The 19,520-nt window shown below is 39.2% G+C and overlaps 1 protein-coding gene across 1 annotated transcript in view; it reads left to right on the forward strand.

Moving 5' to 3' along the window:
- LOC122553164 (mitogen-activated protein kinase kinase kinase 9-like) overlaps positions 1 to 12,026 on the forward strand; it is an 86,754-nt gene extending 74,728 nt beyond the window's left edge. Inside the window, exons 5-9 of the mRNA XM_043696751.1 lie at positions 1,630 to 1,798; positions 3,696 to 3,849; positions 5,190 to 5,290; positions 8,493 to 9,272; positions 9,983 to 12,026. Of these exons, the coding sequence (XP_043552686.1) occupies positions 1,630 to 1,798; positions 3,696 to 3,849; positions 5,190 to 5,290; positions 8,493 to 9,272; positions 9,983 to 10,419 (1,641 nt within the window). The 3' untranslated portion in view covers positions 10,420 to 12,026. The remainder of the gene's footprint in view (positions 1 to 1,629; positions 1,799 to 3,695; positions 3,850 to 5,189; positions 5,291 to 8,492; positions 9,273 to 9,982) is intronic.
- Positions 12,027 to 19,520: the final 7,494 nt, after the last annotated feature.

Here is a 19,520-nt window from a genome sequence, read left to right on the forward strand (position 1 = left end):
TCGATTTTCCTGCTCCACGGATGCTGCCTGACCTGCTGTGCTTTTCCAGCACCACTCTAAACTCTGATTTCCAGCATCTGCAGTCCTCACTTTTGCCTAATTAGTAAGGTTGCATATGGCACAGAGGTTGGGGGAGCTGTAGATAGTAAGGATTGTTAGAGGATACAACGCGATAAAGGTCCGCTGGAAACTTGGGAGAAATTGCAGATGGAATTTAATCTGGACAAATGCAAAGTAATGCATTTTGGAATGTCTGATGTAGAAGGGAAGCATACAGTAAATGGTATTACTTCTCCTTGAAACACTGACATACAATTTCTGCACCAACTGAGATTACCATGAAAAGCTCCCCTCCTCAACCTCTCTGCTCACCTCAGACCTTAAATCACTACCAGTCATGTCTCTAATGAGAGAGGCAACCCTCTGGTCTTGTCAGACTGTGGCAACTTTACCTTTTACATCACAAACAATGGGGGACCCAACACTGAACACAAGCTTCCAGCCACACAAACAGCCTTATACCATCACCTCTCTCTTGCCACAAAGCCAGTTTTGGATCCAACTTGCCAAGTTACCCTCGATCCCATGTGCTTCCATCGGTCTGTCATGTGGAACCTTGTCAAAGACTTTGCTGAAACCCATATAAACTACCTGGTCACTACCTCAAAAATATTAATCAAATTTGTCCGTAAATGATTAGCTTCACAGCACCATTGCTAAGATTAGCTTTCAATTAATAACATGAATTGAAATTCCATCAGCTGCTGTCCCTAGAACATTAGCCTCGCTCTCTAGATCATAAGTCCAGTGACATTGCCATTATGCCACCATCTCCCCTGTGATGAGAATAGGACTAGGATTCCATGGCTAATGCATAGATGCTCAGTAACTTTAGCAGAAATAGCAGAGAATGGCCGGTGTTTGTGCAATTGAGAATCAGAACTTGAACTTTTAGAGAAAGGGTTGAAATTATCACAGATTAACCAGTTACCAAAACAATGTATTTCTTCCTTATTGTTTTGTGGGATGTGGACACTGCCCAACAAGACCAAGATTTGTTGCCTGTCAAAAAACACTCTTGCACTTTGTAGCTTGTGAGGCCATTTTGGAGTGCAGTTAAGAGCCAAATGCATGTTGACCAGAAACAAAAACTGATATTACTGAAGAAACTCAGCAGGTCATGCAGCATCTGTGGAGAGAAAGCAGAGTTAGTGTTTTGAGTCTCTCCAGCAATTTGTTTTAATTTCAGATCTTCAGCATCTGCAATTCTTTGTTGTATTTACATGTAGACTAGATTGAATATAAATAGCAGTTTTCCTTCCCTAAAAGGCATAATACAACGGATGACAGTTATCAAAGTCCCAGTTTAGCATCGATTAGCTTTATTTTTCTGATTTGTTCATTGAATTTAAATTCCACCAGCTGCTCTGATGGAATTTGAGCTCAGGGGCATCAGCCTGGGCCTCCTGTTCAATAGTCCAGTGGCAATTTCACTTTGCCACCATGGCCCTAGTGCTGTATTGTTTCTGTTACAAATGATTATTGTAAATTGCCATTCTCAATATTTTTTCTTAAAGATCTGCACGCAAATAACAGAACTTCAAATTGTACTTAACCTAAAACAGACAGCTGTTTCCCCTCCACTACCCTCCCCTATTTTGTTTATTTTCCTCAGTGAGCTCCAAAACAGATGCTGTCAATTCCATTGGCCACCGCAACAGCATATATGTATACCAACAGGATGTCGATATCGCATGTGAATATACAAGCAAATTCCTCAGTAGGGCTAAGACAAAAGGCAAGGCGTTTGTGTTACATCATCAGGAAGCAATACACTTTGTATCCCATATTGCACTGTTCAGCGGTGTTCTTTTTGAAGCATTCAAACCAATTCTTTCAGTTGTGTCATGTTTTCAATAGTGTTTAGGCATTCACTTCAGAGTCTGGGGATCATTTTGCCTGCATGTTAGTGTCAAAAGAGTGACAGTGAATCAGCAGCCCACTTTTCATATCTCTCTATCTCTATTTTCATTGGCACAAAAACAAAATCTCTCATCTCCTCCCCATTTGTTGTGCAGTTTGAACATGTCAGTTTGTAATGAGCTAATTGACTTTCAGGGTGAAACAATTCAGCTTGCCTCCCCTCAGTTCAGTCAAGCTGTTAGATGGCACTGGTTCTTCCTGCTACCTTCAAAACATAACCAGTCCTTGGAACATCTGGCTGTTGATCTAATGCTAAGTTGGTATTGACAGTTACCAAGTGAAAAAGCAAGTTGAGAAAGTGCAACAAAACATACTAGCCACAAAAAGATATGACCCTCTCTCACTAGTATCCTCACATATGGATGAGGAAGGACACCACTTTGACTGGGACAATACATCCATCCTAGGACAAGCCAAACAAAGACACGCACGAGAATTCCGAGAAGCATGGCATTCCAACCGGAACTCTATCAACAAACACATCGAGTTAGACCCCATCTACCACCCCCTGAGAAAAGAAACAGAAGTGACTTCACCACGGGAAATGACATCACCAACCCAAAGAAGCCCAAACATATATGGGCGGTACAGTGGCACTGCTGCTTCACAGTGCGAGAGACCTGGGTTCAATTCCCGCCTCAGGCGACTGTGTGGAGTTTGCACATTCTCCCTGTGTCTGCGTGGGTTTCCTCCCACAGTCCAAAAATGTGCAGGTTAGGTGAATTGGCCATGCTAAATTGCCCGTGGTGTTAGGTGAAGGGGTAAATGTAGGGAAATGGGTCTGGGTGGGTTGTTCTTTGGAGTGTCGGTGTGGACTTGTTGGGCCGAAGGGCCTGATTCCACACTGTAAGTAATCTAACCTAATCTAAATGGAAAGCAGGAATTTTCAGCATTGCTTCGCATGAGGTCCACTGAAGATGTTACCTAGTAAGGTAACGAAACGTCTGGAAATGAACCCTCCAGCTCAGCGAGCAAACCTATATCCAAAACCTCAACCTGAGCTACAAATCTTCTCAAAACTCTCAAAACAAAATGTCAACAATATTAATTATTAAAATGTTCATTTAAATTCTTCTCACAGTCTGCTCCATGGTACTTTCACATAGTTTGATTATTTTAATAGATGTATTTATATCAGCCCCCTTGAGCGATGAAAGTTCGGAATGATCTACCAAGCAAGTTAACAGAAACAAAAAACATTGGAGTTAATCAAAGTACAATTAGATACTGTTTCAAAAGTTAATATGAGATGAATGGGAAAATGAACTGACCTTTCGTCATCCTTGACTTCATTCCTTTTGAAGTGAATGCTTTTATATTTTGGCAACCTGACTCTGGGGCATTCACCACTGAACAGTGCATTAAAGATTAAATCTGCCTGTTGTTAGACATCTGTCAATTGACAAACTGAACTAACTTTTTCTCTCATCAGCGAGTTTGGCTCCTGTCACTATTGGTTGGCTGTTCCTTCTTTGCTCTTGGGTCTATTTAGCAATCATTGCAGCAAAAATTTTTAACTTTTGGATCTTTTCTGGTGGGATTATGTGGCCTTCACGATCTGTTGCTTTCTATGGTGCCTGATTGAGCCTTGCTTTGTATTTAGCTTTTAAGTCCAGCTGACAAATACTGTGACCCTGCAGGGGTGAATTCCCATGTTCTGTACACTCTTGGATTACCTGTAAAACTTGTGATTTTTACTATACTTTGTTCAGTTACCCTTGATGAGAGCAATAGAACCTGGGGTAAAAGCACCATATACCGACAAGAAGATTATGATGAAGAAGTGCAGAAAGCTTGCAAAAAGAAAGGGCGAACTTGGGGACCTAGTTCTATGCAAACAAAAGAGCGAGCCAGCTGTGAGGAAAGGTACGTGCTAAAAGGTTGGGGGGGGGGTTGCCATGGCAATCTTCCAATAGCCATTCATTATTCATATGCCTAAACTGAGCGTTGGCGAGCTTTTTTCATGGAATGTGAATGTTCACATCAAGGCCAAAATTTGTTACCCATCCATATTGGCTCATGAACTCTGTAGCTAAGCCATTTCAGAGGTTAATTAACAGTCAACTGTATCGTTGTGGTGCTGGAGTTGCATGTAGACCAGACCAGGTAAGACTGACAGATTTTTTTTCCTGAAAGGATGCAGTGAACTAAATGGGTTCTTACAACAATCAATAGTTTGTATGGTTACCATTTTAAGACTAACTTTATATTTCAGATTGACCGTGGAGTGCACAACAATTATGCTTGAGTCCACATTTGCCCAATCACCATGCACATATTTTGGAGGGGCCACCACAAAATAGTGATCAACAATGGAAATCTGTGCTCCCTGGTTCTTAATTCTTCCACCAGTGGGAATAGTTTCTCCCAATCTACACAGTTCATGATTTTGAATACCTCTACAAATATCTCAACCTTCGCTTCTCCATGAAGGAGAATAGTCCCAATTTCCCCAATCTATTCACATGACTGAAGTTCCTTGACTCTGGAATTACTTTTGTGAAACTTTTCTGCACCCTCTCCAATGCCTTCACCCTTGCTCAAGTGTGGTGACCAGAAGTTGAGGCCAGACCAATATTTTGTAGAGGTTTAACATAATTTCCTTGTTTTTGATGCTATACCCTATTTATACAGCAAAAGAAGCCATAGACACACTCAGCCTGCTCTGCCACCTTCAATGGTTTATGCACATGGAACAGGATGTGCACGTTAGAGGTTGGAGCTGTGCTATCGATTCAATAAAAAGTTTACTATTTAAAGACTCTCAGTTGTCCACTTCATTTTTGTGAAGATCACGTACATACATGGAAGTAACTTAAATGATAACTGAAAGTTTTAACTTCCAAGAACCTTAGACTAATTCCCTAACTTTGGCGATAGAGAGAGGAAGCTATAAAACTGAACTAAAAACCAACTCGGGCCTTTCTGTGCTTTATTTTGTCTCATTATTTTTCAAACTCGGCTGCATGCTTGTCTGCTTTAGTACCCTGCAGTAAAGTGATCGGCCCTGAGTTTGAGCCTAAATTTATTCCCACCCCACCTCATGGATTTCTTATGAGAATGTTCTGGTTCTGTATTGTCTTCATTTTCTTGGTTTTTACTGGCATTGTGTCTGTCTGTGTGTGTGGAATAGAGGAAGGAAGGATGGAACATAGAATGTCATGAGAAATAAGATCATACAAAATTATTTTTGTTTTAAATTTTAGGACAAGGCCTTTGTCAGATGGAAACAACCCATGGTCTACAAGTTTGTTGAAGACTCCAACTTTACCTCTAACCTCAGTTTTTGCAAATGTTACAGACCATGGTATGAATTTTTACCAAACTTGTTGTTGAACATTTTTCATTCTGAGAGTAATTTTACCAGCTATTTGGAGTGAGTAAAGAAAATTCATGATTCCTAGGTGTAACAGTGGAAATAAAGATTTGGATATTTCATCACCAATGGACATCTCAAAATGTTTTACAACCATCTTTGAAGTATTGTTACTGTTGCAATGGAGTAAACCCGAAAATTAATTTGCATGCAAGAAATTCCCATTCACAGCAGCGTGATAGTGTCTAAATAATCAGTTTCTATGATGTTGGTTAAGGGATAAATATTAGCCAGGACACATTGGTATTGTTGCTCTGTTCCTCTTTGAAATAATGCCATTGGATCTTTACATACAACCAAGTAGGGAGATGGAGCCTTGATCTAATCTCTTACCTGAAAGTAAACAGCTCTGACAATGTAGCGCTCTCCCCCCCCCCCCCCCCCCCCCACCCTTCCAGGACTAGACTATAGTGTTGGCTTTGATTTGTGTGTTCAAGCCCTGTAGTGCGACTTCAACCTGAACTTGGAGCAGAAAATTCTCTTAACTAAGTCATGTCTGACATATGTAGATGACACTTTATAAATAAAATCGATGCAGACCAGTTTCATTCACAGTCAGTAATCTGTCAATTGGAAGAGGTAGAATTGGTGTTGATACTACAGGCTTCTGCTCTTAATTGTGATTTGTCTGATTATCCAAATGTAAAAATCCTCTCTGTCTCACAGGTGGCCATTATTCTAATCTGAGCCTTTTCGGTGTACACTTGAATTAGTTGCAGGAGTAGGCAATTTGAAACTTTGAGCCTGGTCCATCATATAGTGGGAGAACCTTAATTTTTAAACCCCTAATTTCTTTCTTCAGTAAGGATACCAAAATTCCAGATGCAGTTAATGAGGTGCCTGTGCAGCTGCAGTAACACTTATGTACCTTTTATATTCTGCTTCCTTGAGATCATACAACATAGGAGGAAAAATAGACCGTTTCATGAGATCATGGCTGACCTAATACCTTTCAACTCCACTTTCCAGCCTTTTCACCATAACCCTTGATTCATTTACAGATTTAAAAATCTGTAAACCCTCACAATAAATGCCAATATTCTATTCACCTTACTAAGCATGAGCTGTAACTGCATTTTAACTTCTGTGTTTCATACATATGATCCCTCTGTAATCTTGAGTTCTGCAATCTATTTTCAATTAAGTAATATGTGGTGCCTGTCAAGCAGCCTGTTATGTCCTGGATGATGTTAAGCTTTTTGAGAGTTTTTGGAGCTGTACCCATCCAGGCAGGTGGGGAGTATTCAATCGCACTCCTGACTTGTACCTTGTACATTGTACATTGTGGATGGGCTTTGGGGAGTCAGCAGCTGAGTTACTCACCATGGTTTTCATATCCTCTGACCTACTCTTGTAACCACTGTGTTTATGTGATGAGTCCAATTGAGTTTCTGGTCTATGGTAACCCCCAAAGGTGTTGATGGTGGGGGATTCAGTGATGGTAACACCATTGATTGTCAAAAGGTAAATCAAGTATTCTTATGTTTTATGTCTTCTACAGTGAAGACAAGCATAAGCTACTGGTTCAACACTTCTGCATTTCCTCGTCTCCCATTATTTGCCATGTTCATCATCTAAGGAACCAGCACTCAATTTACTTATATTTTTAAATACCTTTGGAAACAGTTAGTGTTTTCCTGTTTCTAGCTAACTTATTCTCATTCTATTTTCTCACTCAATATTTGTCATTTTTTGAAAATAATCTGTCCAATCTTCTGACATAACTCTAATCTTTGTGGTATTGTACAATAGTCTCTTAAATTTCACTGACCTATTTACAGATGGTGCATTGTCGTAATGCCTTTATTTCCTCAATGGAACATATTTATCTGCCTTATGACTACCTCCTGAAATTTCTGCCACTATTTCCTTACTGTGCTACCTTTTAACAGGAACCATCCAGGCTATTTGACCCCCTAGCAGAAGCAAATCATGGGCTAAATCTTTTTGAAAAACGTTAGCTCGATGTCCATATTCCGAAAAGGCAATCTGACCCTAGCCTGGGGGGGATTGAAACCAACTGCACTCCCCCTGCAATGGCCTTGACTGTACTCAACTGACTGAACACAATTAGCAGCTGATGCTTTGTAGGGCTAGCTAAATCTTTGATACAATTTGGCAAAACAGAAGCTTTTTTTTAAATGTTCCCATATTATAGTGAATTACTTTAGCTGAGGAAAAGAATGTTTATTTTTAACTCTATTTTGCATTGCCTGGGGTTGCCTGTAGATTTAGGCCCGTTGTTGACTTCAAATTTGGGCAATTCCCTTAGGAAATATCCCAGGTGGTCACCCTGTCATTATTATAAGACCATAAGACATAGGAGCGGAAGTAAGGCCATTCGGCCCATCGAGTCCACTCCGCCATTCAATCATGGCTGATGGGCATTTCAACTCCACTTACCTGCATTATGGAGCATTGTGTCCTGGGGCGTGGAACCTAGTCATGGATTTTTTTTTGAAGAATGAACAAGAGCCTATTAGCTTCACTGGAAGAACATTGAATAGTACAGCACAGGAACAGGCCCTTTAACCCACAATATTCTGCTGAACATGATGCCAATTCAAACTAATCCCTTATGCCTGATCTTGGTCCATATCCCTCCATTCCTTGCATATTTATGTGCTTACCTAAACATTGCTTAAGCGTCCCTGTCATATCTGCTTCCTCCACCACCCCTAGCAGCATGTTTAACTCCTATCACTGTGTTTTAAAAAAAAACTTGCCGCTCACAACTTTCTCCTCTGAACTTTCCTCCTCTCATCTTAAATGCATGCCCCCTAGTATTAGGCATTTCAACTCTAGGGAAAAAGGTTCTGACCATCAACCCAATCTATGTATCTCATAATATTATAGACTTCTATCAAATGTCCTGTTAGCCACCACTACTCAAGAGAAAACAACTCAAGTTTTTCTGACCTCTCCTGACAGTTCATACCCTCTAATCCAAGCAATATCCAGGTAAACCCCTTCTGCACCCTCTCCAAAGCCTCCACATACTTCCTGTAATGTGGCGACTGGAATTGAATGCAAGACTTTAAGTTTGACCTAACCAAAGACTTATAGAGTTGCAAGATGCAAGTATAAGGGGTTCTGGTTGAAGTGGTAACTTATCTGATTGTTTTACCAACAGGTAGCACTTCTGAACAGACACGAGCAGCTGACGACTATGAAAATCGACCAAAGCAGTCCAAATTACCTAACCAGGTGTATATTGATCTACCTCTTCGCAAAGATCATCAGGGAGAGGGAGATGCTGGCAGTGAAAGTCAGGAGGAGGTGACACCCATCAGTTCAGCCAACAGCACCCCACAGGTCACTCCCACAAACAGCCTGAAGCGATTAACACAGAGGAAGAAAACTGATATGGTACTGTACGGGTGTGCTGTGCTGCTTGCATCTGTGGCCTTGGGATTTGATGTCAGAGAAGTGAATAAATCACAGGCTTCAGAGGAAATTGAGATCAAAGAGGAGAAGAAGAAAAGGGAAGGCCTCTTTCAGAGAACCAGCAGGTTCCGCAGAAGCACAAGTCCTCCCAACAGGACAGTCTCCAAGAAGGAAGAGACGAACATTCCCTCACTAAACTCCCATGCTGTTAATCTTTTGTCAATGTCTTCCATATCCAAATGTAATTCCACAAGGTCCTTGCTCCGATCAGACAGTGAGGATACATCCATTTATAACATGCCTGTCACACCGAACACTGTCCCCCATAGACCAGAATTCTTGACTGACAATCCTCCAAATGGCTCTGTGAATGGAGTACATAAGGATCTGGATGAATCTCCTTTATCAGACTCAGATGCACCAGTTTTTATGTGTCTGACTGAATCCAGTGCAACATCAGAAAAGGGAGCTGCTAACCCCAATGTAACCCGCCATGGCCAGTTATCATCAGAAGAAAGCCCAGCCAGTAAGTTTTTCTTTCTTGTCCAAGGCCACATTTCCAATCACAGGTCTTTCTCAGGTTTCTCTGACCTGGAAGGCTGTACCACGAATGAGGGGATGTCAATTTATATTTGGAATTCCCCATTCTGCAACTGATTTTAATTGCATAAATTGTGTTGGCCTCTTAACAATCAGAGGCCAACATATGTGTCTCACTGAGAGAAACAGAAATCTCTCTGAAGGATTGATATTCTGTAAAGAGATTGTACTTCAGTAGAACATGAGTGGAACTTGCAATTAGGTATTGGGGGGGACATCCTTGCCTTCATTGCTGGAGAGCATGCAAAGGGAAGGGAATGCCATTAAATAAGTCAGCAGCCACCATTTAAGAAGGGCAATGAATGAAGACCTAGAAATATGAACAACAACATGGTTCACAAGGAGGGCGCGAGCAGCAAATATCCGTGCATCATAACGAGACCACTGCATTACTTGGAGGGGGATGAAGGTGTGCTTTTGTGCTGTAAAATGCTACCTTAATTGATGGGCTCTGAATTTCCAAATCTGTTCTATTTATTGGGCAGTGTTATTGTCATTTTTCAAGTTTTTTTCTGTTATGTGTCTGACAAAAATCAGCATGTTAAATTGTACGATATGATTGACAACTATTAAGAGTCGGGTTCATTATTTCGGATGATTGTGAAACTATTATTTTCTCTTTATTTCTCTTTTTAGCTAATGGAGATTCTGACTCCAGTCCTCATAGAGAATCATCAGAGTTCCCACGTCTTCCAGATCCCAGAACCATTTATCCAATGTCTGGAAGACGAAGAACCCCAAAAAGGGACGCAACACCAGAGAGACCAAAATCTGGTGACGTGGTACCAAGGCCTCGGCCTTCTTTGTCCCGAATAAGAATGGACCCCTGGCGACTCGTGTCTCAGTTGATAGGCCAAGATGAGTCATTAGAAAGCACAGGAGATGTAATAGTGACTAGTTCAGACATAGCTCTTACTACTGAGTGCCAACCCAGTTTGCGCTTTGGTGCCTGCTCTCTACTAGACATGGACATGGAAGGCCAGAGCCAGGATGGCACAGTACCCCTCTGCAAAAGTGAATCCAAGCCGAGCAGACCAAGTGGCTTTGAACTGGAGAAAGAGTTTCTGTCTTAGCACTCACTGCCTAGGATACAAGACCATGCAAACATTCCCTTTTTATGATTTGGGAGCAAACATCTATGAATGCAATGAACCACATTTGGAAAAAGAAATGTGAACAGAATGTAATTTGTTTCAGGTGTCGTGTGACACTTTTTTTTGTAACTGTACGTCCATGGGGTTGCATCTGATCAGAACAGATGAAAAGTATCATCTCACTACTGTCCTCTTTGTTAACACCTGACTCTCAATTCTTGGACCCAAGCAGGATTTTTGATCTTGGGTCACAGGTACAGAAAGATGGTCTAATCCTGTGCCTAGTTCTGGCTCTCCGATTTGGTAAAGCAAGTGCATGTTGCTGGCAAACAAGAGATCGATCTGCTGCATGTGAAACTGGAATATCAGTTTGGCATTTAGCTCTTGGTGTATTGCACTTTGAATGTTCTGAACACAACAAAAATGTATCTGAGGTCATTACATGTCCATTGCATATTTAAATTGTAAGTCTAATCGGGTATTTTGTCATTTGCTTAAAAAACAACTCATTAATCTTCTTTGCATTGAACCTCCAATGTGGTGCGAGATCTTTTATACCCATGAATTATGAATAACTTAGCTTCTAACTCTCAATCTGAACACTTTATTTCTCTGACACAGTGAGCGTCCTTTTTACTGTCCCTCCATATCGTTACCTTCTCAAAGTCTATTTTTGTGACCGTCACTATGCAAAATCAATTTAAATGCTGCAGTTTTCACCACATTTGATTAACAAGATGTCCATGAAGACCAGAGGCTCATGAAACTGCCCTATTGCTCAGATTGTCAATGACCATGTTCTTAAAAAAATTAATTGGCCGAGTGCCCTCTTTCCCCCCCCCACCCCCCACCAAACGCAACTCTTCCCTTTAAAGTGCTTTGTGGCTTGAGGTTCTTCTGCTGAGCCACAGAGCCTAGCCACGTCTCTGGTTGTTTTCCTGGTCTCTATTGAGTTAACTACTTTCAGCATTGGCAGTTAGGGGTGCACCAGAAGACAGTGGCACCCCTGGCTTTGCACTTCACACTAAATTGCCAAGTGTGAACGTTGCAATATTGTGTCCTTGCAGTCAGATGGCCTGTCAGCACTAACACTTGGTTCAGACCAAAATTATGGCATATTAGACAAAGTAATAGAAGTGTGTCAGATGCCCACAGAACTGTATCCCACTGAAGGTACAGACACCTTCAAGAAAGGATAACTAGAGATGGGGAAATAATTGCACTCTGTAAACCACCGAAGGGACACTAAAGCTTTGTTTCATTTATACATTATATAGTCATTTTGAGCATTAACTGGAACAAACAGACTGAAATTGCTACTTAGATCTAAAGTTTTAATTTGGAGCAATTTCTAAAGAACTATACCTGTTTCTGAAGAGACTTAAGAGGACTTTGATATAATTGACATACTGTAGGATTAAGGGCTCAATTTTTTGAAGTTAAATTCAGAAAATTGGAGTGAATGTATATTCAATGTCACAACCCAATGATTTTTAAAACTAATTTTACTGCTCATAACCACAGTAAAAGCTACAAACACTGTAATGAGTTGATACTGTTCTTACAGTGCATCCTGAATTTGAGAGAGGGCTTATGTGAAAAGCTTATGCAGAGTGATCACATCACCTTTATTTGCCTTCCTGTTAACTTGATCTATTCTGATTTGGAGATGCCAGTGTTGGACTGGTATGTACAAAGTTAAAAATCACACAACACCAGGTTTATGTGGAAGCACTAACTTTCGGAGCGTTGCTCCTTCATTTGGTGCTTGTAAAGTATAAGATCGTAAGGCACAGAATTTATAGCAAAAGTTTAGTGTGATGTAACTGAAATTATATATTGAAAAAGACGGATTGTTTGTTAAGTCTCTCATCTTTTAGAATGAACATGTTGGTTTCAGTTCTTTCATATGTAAATTGCAGAACTTTCATAAAAGTTACATTCTCAAGTGAACTTTAACAATTGGTGTCATATTGGCCCAGATAATACATGACACCAATTGTTAAAGTTCACTTGAGAATGTAACTTTTATGAAAGTTGTGCAATTTACATATGAAAGAACTGAAACCAACATGTTCATTCTAAAAGATGAGACTTAACAAACAATCCAGGTCTTTTTCAACATAATTTCAGTTACATCACACTGTAAACATTTGCTATAAATTCTGTATCTTACGATCTCATACTCTACAACCACCTGATGAAGGAGCAGCACTCTGAAAGCTAGTGTTTCCAAATAAACCTGTTGGACTATAACCTAGTGTTGTGATTTTTAAATCTATTCTGTTAATACTGCAGTGCTCCACTAAGCAGACTTAACTTTGAAAACAAAGCACATTAGCATAAGTTAATTATTCTGCTGCTAGTTTTCAACTTTTGACAAATTTCCTTGAAAAGTGAATTTACGTGCAACATTTGTTGCAGACGTAATCTTTACAAATCTCTTGACCAATTTGAACACTGATGCTTTTTGTGCTGTATATCTTTAAATGTATTCCAAAACCTAGTTGCCTTATTAAGACCTTTCATGAACTAGATGCTTCAGGGCACAATGGAATGTTATTCCAAGTTCCTTTTGAGCAGTAATTCCCCTCAGAGTTGTATGGTTTTCATAGTGATGCGACTTGGTTATTCAAATACAACTGCTTCATTACCATATTTTGAAGGTATTTCCATTTTTTCCAAGTAGATGGTCAACCCTGGATATTGCACAACCAGGGACTGAACTGAAGTACATCTTACTAAATCCTAAAGTACTGAACAAAGGCCACTCCTGCAGTTAAGGTCTGGATTTAGCTGAATTTTTTGAGTTCAGATTTGGAAGTACAGAGCTGGTATTGCTGAAAGAAAAGATATACTGTCAAAGCTTTTCATCTCTCACTCATCAGGACAAATACAAGAATGCCAAATTTCAGCTGGAAAAAATGATGCTGATTTGGTGTCAACTTGCAAACAATCAATATCTTTTTTACATTATAAATTGTTTCCCTCTGTGAAATTTGGCAGTCTTGCATTTGTCCTGATTGAGTACACGATGGAGAGTCAGTTTTTTTCAGAAGTGTTCCTTTTATTATCGTTCAGATTGTATTGATTTGGTAAGCTTAAAAAAGACATTTTCCATCGCAGCAGAAGATGCATTTCTTTAGTATCCTGAGCTCCTTTGACAATTCTGTAGGTGTTTTGAGCTGGTTAGGTTGCTTGGTGCTTCAGGTCAGGACTGAGTGTGACTCTGGGTACCATCAAAAGAAAAGGCCACTCCACTTTCCCTTTCTCTTTCCCCCGCACCAACCAACCTTCTAGACTGCTTGAAGGAGCAATGTTGTCTTTCAGTTGACCTGTATGAGGATTATTTCCATGTACTGAATCATACACAGCAAAAGAGCATTTATGTGAATGATGTGTATCCAGCAATTTGAATATTTGCAAAATGAAGTGACATTATAGCAATGGGGTTTGCTTCCTATTTGAAATGAGTCATAAAGAATATAGTGGCTTATAGTTTTAAAAGAAGTCAGTATGACTTATACCCCTGTTAATTGTGCCTGCTTTATTTTTGCAAAAATCATAGTTTTAAATTATACCCTTTTGTACATATTCCAGTGGCCGCTAATAACTGGGGAAAGCAAGAGGATCCAGTAGCAATTGAGATTTCTAAGGGTGAATCTTTTTAAACACCGGATTTTTTTTTGTTTAAACTTATCCAATAAGTACAAGATTATAATTTAGAGAATGGAACATTGTTATGTAATCCAACTGATTCATCTTGCCAGTGTTATTCTGTATTTTAAACTAGCTAAGCTTTTTAAACAACTGGTTGTTGATGGAGTATTGTCTTTTACCTCTGTTCAAATACAATCCTAGTTTATTTTTAAAAGCATTAATTGCTGCACAGAGACTGATTCTGACTTTTACTACTCGAATCATACAATTTACTTGTGCTATTATTTTTCAGTAAAATAAGGAAGCTATTTGTACCACTATGTAAATCATCTGTCAAAGGTCTTTTCACTTGAAGATGCTGCTTTTTATATATTTGTTTAGTTGTATTTTTACTGCAGTTTGAAACTTTGAATAATATTTATGTAATATCTTAGGTATTAAATAAGAACTTGTTTTATATTTTGCCAAGCGGGCTTGGTCCATGCTGAATCCCAACAAAGGCTAACGGGAGACCTTTGAGAAGCTCAGCATCAGAGTATGTGTATAGCCCATTTTGTTTCCCCTCTTCTAAACATAACTTTGATATGAAAGCTCTTTTTGAAAAAAAAGTAAATCATGATATCAATTGCAAAGAATTCCATTGAACAGTTTAATCTAAAAATGAACCATTAAATGAGTCTTGATCATTCATTATTACCATTGTTTAATGTGGGTAAAAATTGAAATCTCTTTCTTTTATTTAGTGCAGCCGGTCAGCGATAGGAATGTGAGAACTAGGATGTATCATTCTGTCCCTCAATCCTTTTCCATTAGTTAAGGAGATCACGTCATGGAGTAAGTAGGTGGTGGCATGGTAATGTCACTGGGCTAATAATCCAGAACCCCAGGATAACATCTGGGGACAAGGATTCAGATCTCTCCTTGGCAGTTGATAAAATTTGAATGCATTGAACGTCTGGTGAAATACTCACCAGTTAAAAATCTACATGGTTCACTAACATCCTTTACGAAGATAAATCTGCCATCTATACTGAGTGTGGCCGACATGCCACTCCAGAGCTACAGCAATGGGGTTAACTCTTAACTGCCCTTTGAACAGTTAGGAATGGGCAGTAAATGGCTGTACGAGTGACACCCAATTCAAATATACACTTCCTTTTAGATAAATGGGTGTTTCCTATGCTCCTGAATCACTTTGATCAAATTTTAAGATTAAATGGGTAAACAGCGGTTACTATAATGTTAATTATCTCAATGTGTAGTATGAACTGCACTAAATGATTGGTACTGTCCATTTATTTTCCCTAAATAAGGAACAAAATGTTAAAGTTTATTTTGAACCAAAAGTGATACTTTTATCATTGAATACTGTTTGTTTTATTAAATCCGTGTAGGCCTCAGTAGTTATGACAAGTATTAGTAGGGTGAAAACCATGGGCTTGGCTGTCAAGCCTTTTTAGTTTGACTAAAACTTGCCTCATGAACTCATGTATACAATATTCTCAGGCAGCTAGTCTCCATGGAACCTATTTGTCAGGAATATTCTGTGCCCACAAGAACAAATGAAGATGCTATTACCTAGCTCTAGTATTCTTATCTAATAAGATGAGATCAAACTGGAATTCTGCACCTTAGAAATTATCTTGCTGTTCACAAGAACTTTGGCAACAAAATTAATGTAAGAACTTGGGCCATTCTTAATGAAAGATAACTATAAAGTCTGATTATTGCCCTATTAAATGAATTATGTTTGAAGAATGTAATCAGTTTTCGACAGAGAACTGTAAGGATCACCTCAATACAATTTTTTAAACTAAGTTATGACTGGAAATGAGCTTATGTATTTGGATTTTTTAAAATCTAGTAAATGTTTACAATGGTTTGACTGGAAAACAAGGCAGTCTGATGCTGCCAGTGATACTATAGTATAAAACACCTCAGCTCACAATTGTGGCTTTCCTATTTTGAAATGAAACATTTTTGAATGACTAATTTTTAAAGAAGTTTTAACCACAGCCTTTTCACTCCCCATTTCATTGTCACCAACCTTCTGGGCCAGATCCTTTAAAGTCAACACACAAAGACAATGCAGACTTAAGCTAGGGAATGTGGATTGAACAATCTTTCCACTGCATGGCCCATTGATCCCATATCAAATAACTGAACTGTTTATGATTCTCTCATGTCATCATTACTGCAGAACAAAGTATCATTGTTGTTACTTCCACGAACGTCCTTCTCCAGCCTACCTTTGTTTGTAGGATCAGGTTATGGTTGAAGGGGTAAATGAGACCTTTCTATTTGTCACTGAACTTCCCTTTCTCTGTTTTCCCCACAGCCCTTAATTTAAAATAAATTAGTGCTTAAATACAAAAATACAGTATTAACCTTAAGTTGTTTTTATTGGGAAAGAAATTCTGACTGTTCTGGGTGTTACCCCTCCCTGATGCTGGGCTGGTGTTTTGAAAGGTTGATATATGACTACGTTGTTTCTGTGCCTTAAATTCTATTTTGATTAATTACAGTGAGTTGCAACCAAAAACTCACTGATTTTGATTGAAAAGGATGCTGTATTGGATGAAGCTTTGTTTAATGCATGTTACCACTCTAGGTAATGGACCAAATGGTACAATGTACTATTCTATTGAAGGACTCTATATTCTGCTGCCATCTTACTGTGCATACCCTGATTGACTTACGCTAAGAGTCAATCTGCACATTCTAACAAAAGAATTACCAGCTGTAAAGTATTTGGGTTTAATAGCCCATTACATTTGTATTGCAAGTCAACTTACTTTTTGGGTTTCTGCAATACACTACATACATCCACCTCTGGTCAAGGTGCCCATGTGTATTTTTTTCTTAAAGGAAAAGATATTTAAATAACAAGTATTCCTTTGTTATGTGGATCATGTAAACTGAATTATTGGCACAGATGGTATGGATGAAATTGGACAGTATGCTCTGCTTGTCAGTTTTACTTGTATCACGGGTGCTGTTTGGAATAGAGTGTTAACACTGTTACAGTACAAATTAATGGGGATGTGTATACTACTGAATATTTTTCTTTAGCTATAAATTGTTTTTTGTATTTTACGTCATAGTTGGCACCCATGCTACTGTTGAGGAAGAAAAATCACTGCATCACTTTCTGCAAAGAGGTTATTTGTGAGAGATAATTGTGCTCTACAGAATTTTGGCATGTTTTGACCAATGCAAGAAGCACATCAATTTTAATAAAACCAGTTTTTCAGTAACTTGTTCAGTGTTTTATTCCAATTACTTGTTTTCTGCTGAGGGTAAGACTGTGAAATTTTACTCTTGATTGAGATGAAAAGTGTTTTAATCTAGGATGGGTGAATGGTCTGGTTGATTGCTTTAATTCTTTCCCCTTGTCTTTCAAAAAAAAAGTTCAGTATTTTCTTCCTGGCCAGGATAAAATTTAAGTATTAGTTTCTGTAATTAGATGGTCACTTGCACCCAGGTGATCAGCTTAAGTTGTGGATTCAAGTTCAACTTGAAAATTGAATAGGTGATCTTGATTGACATTTCTGAGCTGGAGAAGGTGTGGTCTTGATTGACATAAGAACCTACCGGTTTATGTAAGGCTCATGATTTTAGATTTTCTGCTATCCCTTTGATTCCATAAGCTGGCAAAATATTTCTCATTTGAAAATTTTGTAAATAGTAGCAGAGATAATCCAGGTGATTATAGACCGGTGACCCTGACATCAGGGGTAGGGAAGCTGCTGGAGAAGATCTATTCCCATTTGGAAGAAAATGGGCTCGTCAGTGACAGGCAACATGGTTTTGTGCAGGGAAGGTCATGTCTTACCAACTTAATAGAATTCTTTGAGGAAGTGACAAAGTTGATTGAGAGAAGGGCTGTAGATGTCATATACATGGACTTCAGTAAGGTGTTTGATAAGGTTCCCACGGTAGACTAATGGAGAAGGTGAAGTCGCATGGGGTCCAGGGTGTTCTAGCTCATGGATAGAAAACTGGCTGGGCAACAGGTAATAGTAGTAGTGGATGGGAGTTTCTCAAAATGGAGACCTGTGACCAGTGGTGTTCCATAGGGATCTGTGCTGGGACCACTTGTTTGTGATATATATAAGTGATTTGAAAAAGGTATAGGTGGTCTGATTAGCAAGTTTGCAGATGACACTAAGATTGATGGAGCAACAGCTACTGAAGGGGACAATGCAGCAGAATATAGATAGATTGGAGACTTGGGCAGAGAAATGGCAGATGGAGTTCAATCCAGGACAATGCAAGGTGATGCATTTTGGAAGATCCAATTCAAGAGCGAACTATACAGTAAATGGAAAAGCCAGCAGAGGTGGTAGAGGCAGGCACGATAGCTAGACAGGTACATGAATGGGCAAGGAGCAAAGGGATACAGATCCTTAGATAATAGGCAATAGGTTTAGATCGAGGATCTGTCTTGGCGCAGGCTTGGGAGGGCCAAAGGGCCTGTTCCTGCGCTGTAATTTTCTTTGTTCTTTTATAAGCTGGAGCTTACAGAATGGAAGGACTCAATGGTCAACCTCCTAAATAAAAACTCACTTTTAGGTAAAAGCATAGATAAGGTGGTTACAAAGGCATTTGGCACACCTGCCTTCATTGTTCAGATGTTTGAATATAGAAGTTGGGATGTCATGTGAAGGATGTTCAGGATATTGGGGAGGCCTCTTCTGAAGTACTGTATCCAGTTTTGGTAATAGGAAGGTGGTATTAAACTGGAGAGGGGTCCAGAAGAGATTTACCAGGACTGGAGGGTTTGAATTTTGAGGAGAGTTTGGGACTTTATTCACTGGAGCATTGAGATGTAACTTTCGAGGCTTATAAAATCATAAAGTGTGTAGATAAATTGAATGGCAGGTGTATTTTCCCAAAGTTGGGGAATTTCATGACTAGAGTACATTTTAAGTGGAGTTTTTTTAAAAAGGTTTTAGTTTCCAAAAACAAAGTTTTTTTTATGTGGGATTAACTTAGAATATTATTTCAAGGACATTTAGACAAGTACATGGATAAATAATGTTTGGAGGAATATGGGGTAGACCTCCTTATGGTACATGGGTAGTGTCTCTCCTCCTTGTCAGGGGGAAATCTGGGTTCTAGTCCCACCTACTCCAGCACTCTAATGACATCTCCAAGTACAGGCATATGGGATTATAGTTGGCATGGATTGGTTAGACCAAAAGATCTGTTTCCATACTGTATGACTGAAGTTTTGGTGCCTTCTTCAAGGCTAGGATTTTTGAGAAATTTTAAGCAGAACAATGTTTAGTATGTGCAATTTGTGACTAGGTTAAGGATGCAGCTTTATCTCCACAATCAGCATTCTTCATACAACCACTAACTGAAGTTTTTGGGTCATCCAATAGTTGATTCTTTGCAGATTGGAGGCCAGGCTT

Source organism: Chiloscyllium plagiosum, chromosome 9 (genome assembly GCF_004010195.1).
Source record: "Chiloscyllium plagiosum isolate BGI_BamShark_2017 chromosome 9, ASM401019v2, whole genome shotgun sequence".
Lineage (NCBI taxonomy): Eukaryota > Metazoa > Chordata > Chondrichthyes > Orectolobiformes > Hemiscylliidae > Chiloscyllium > Chiloscyllium plagiosum.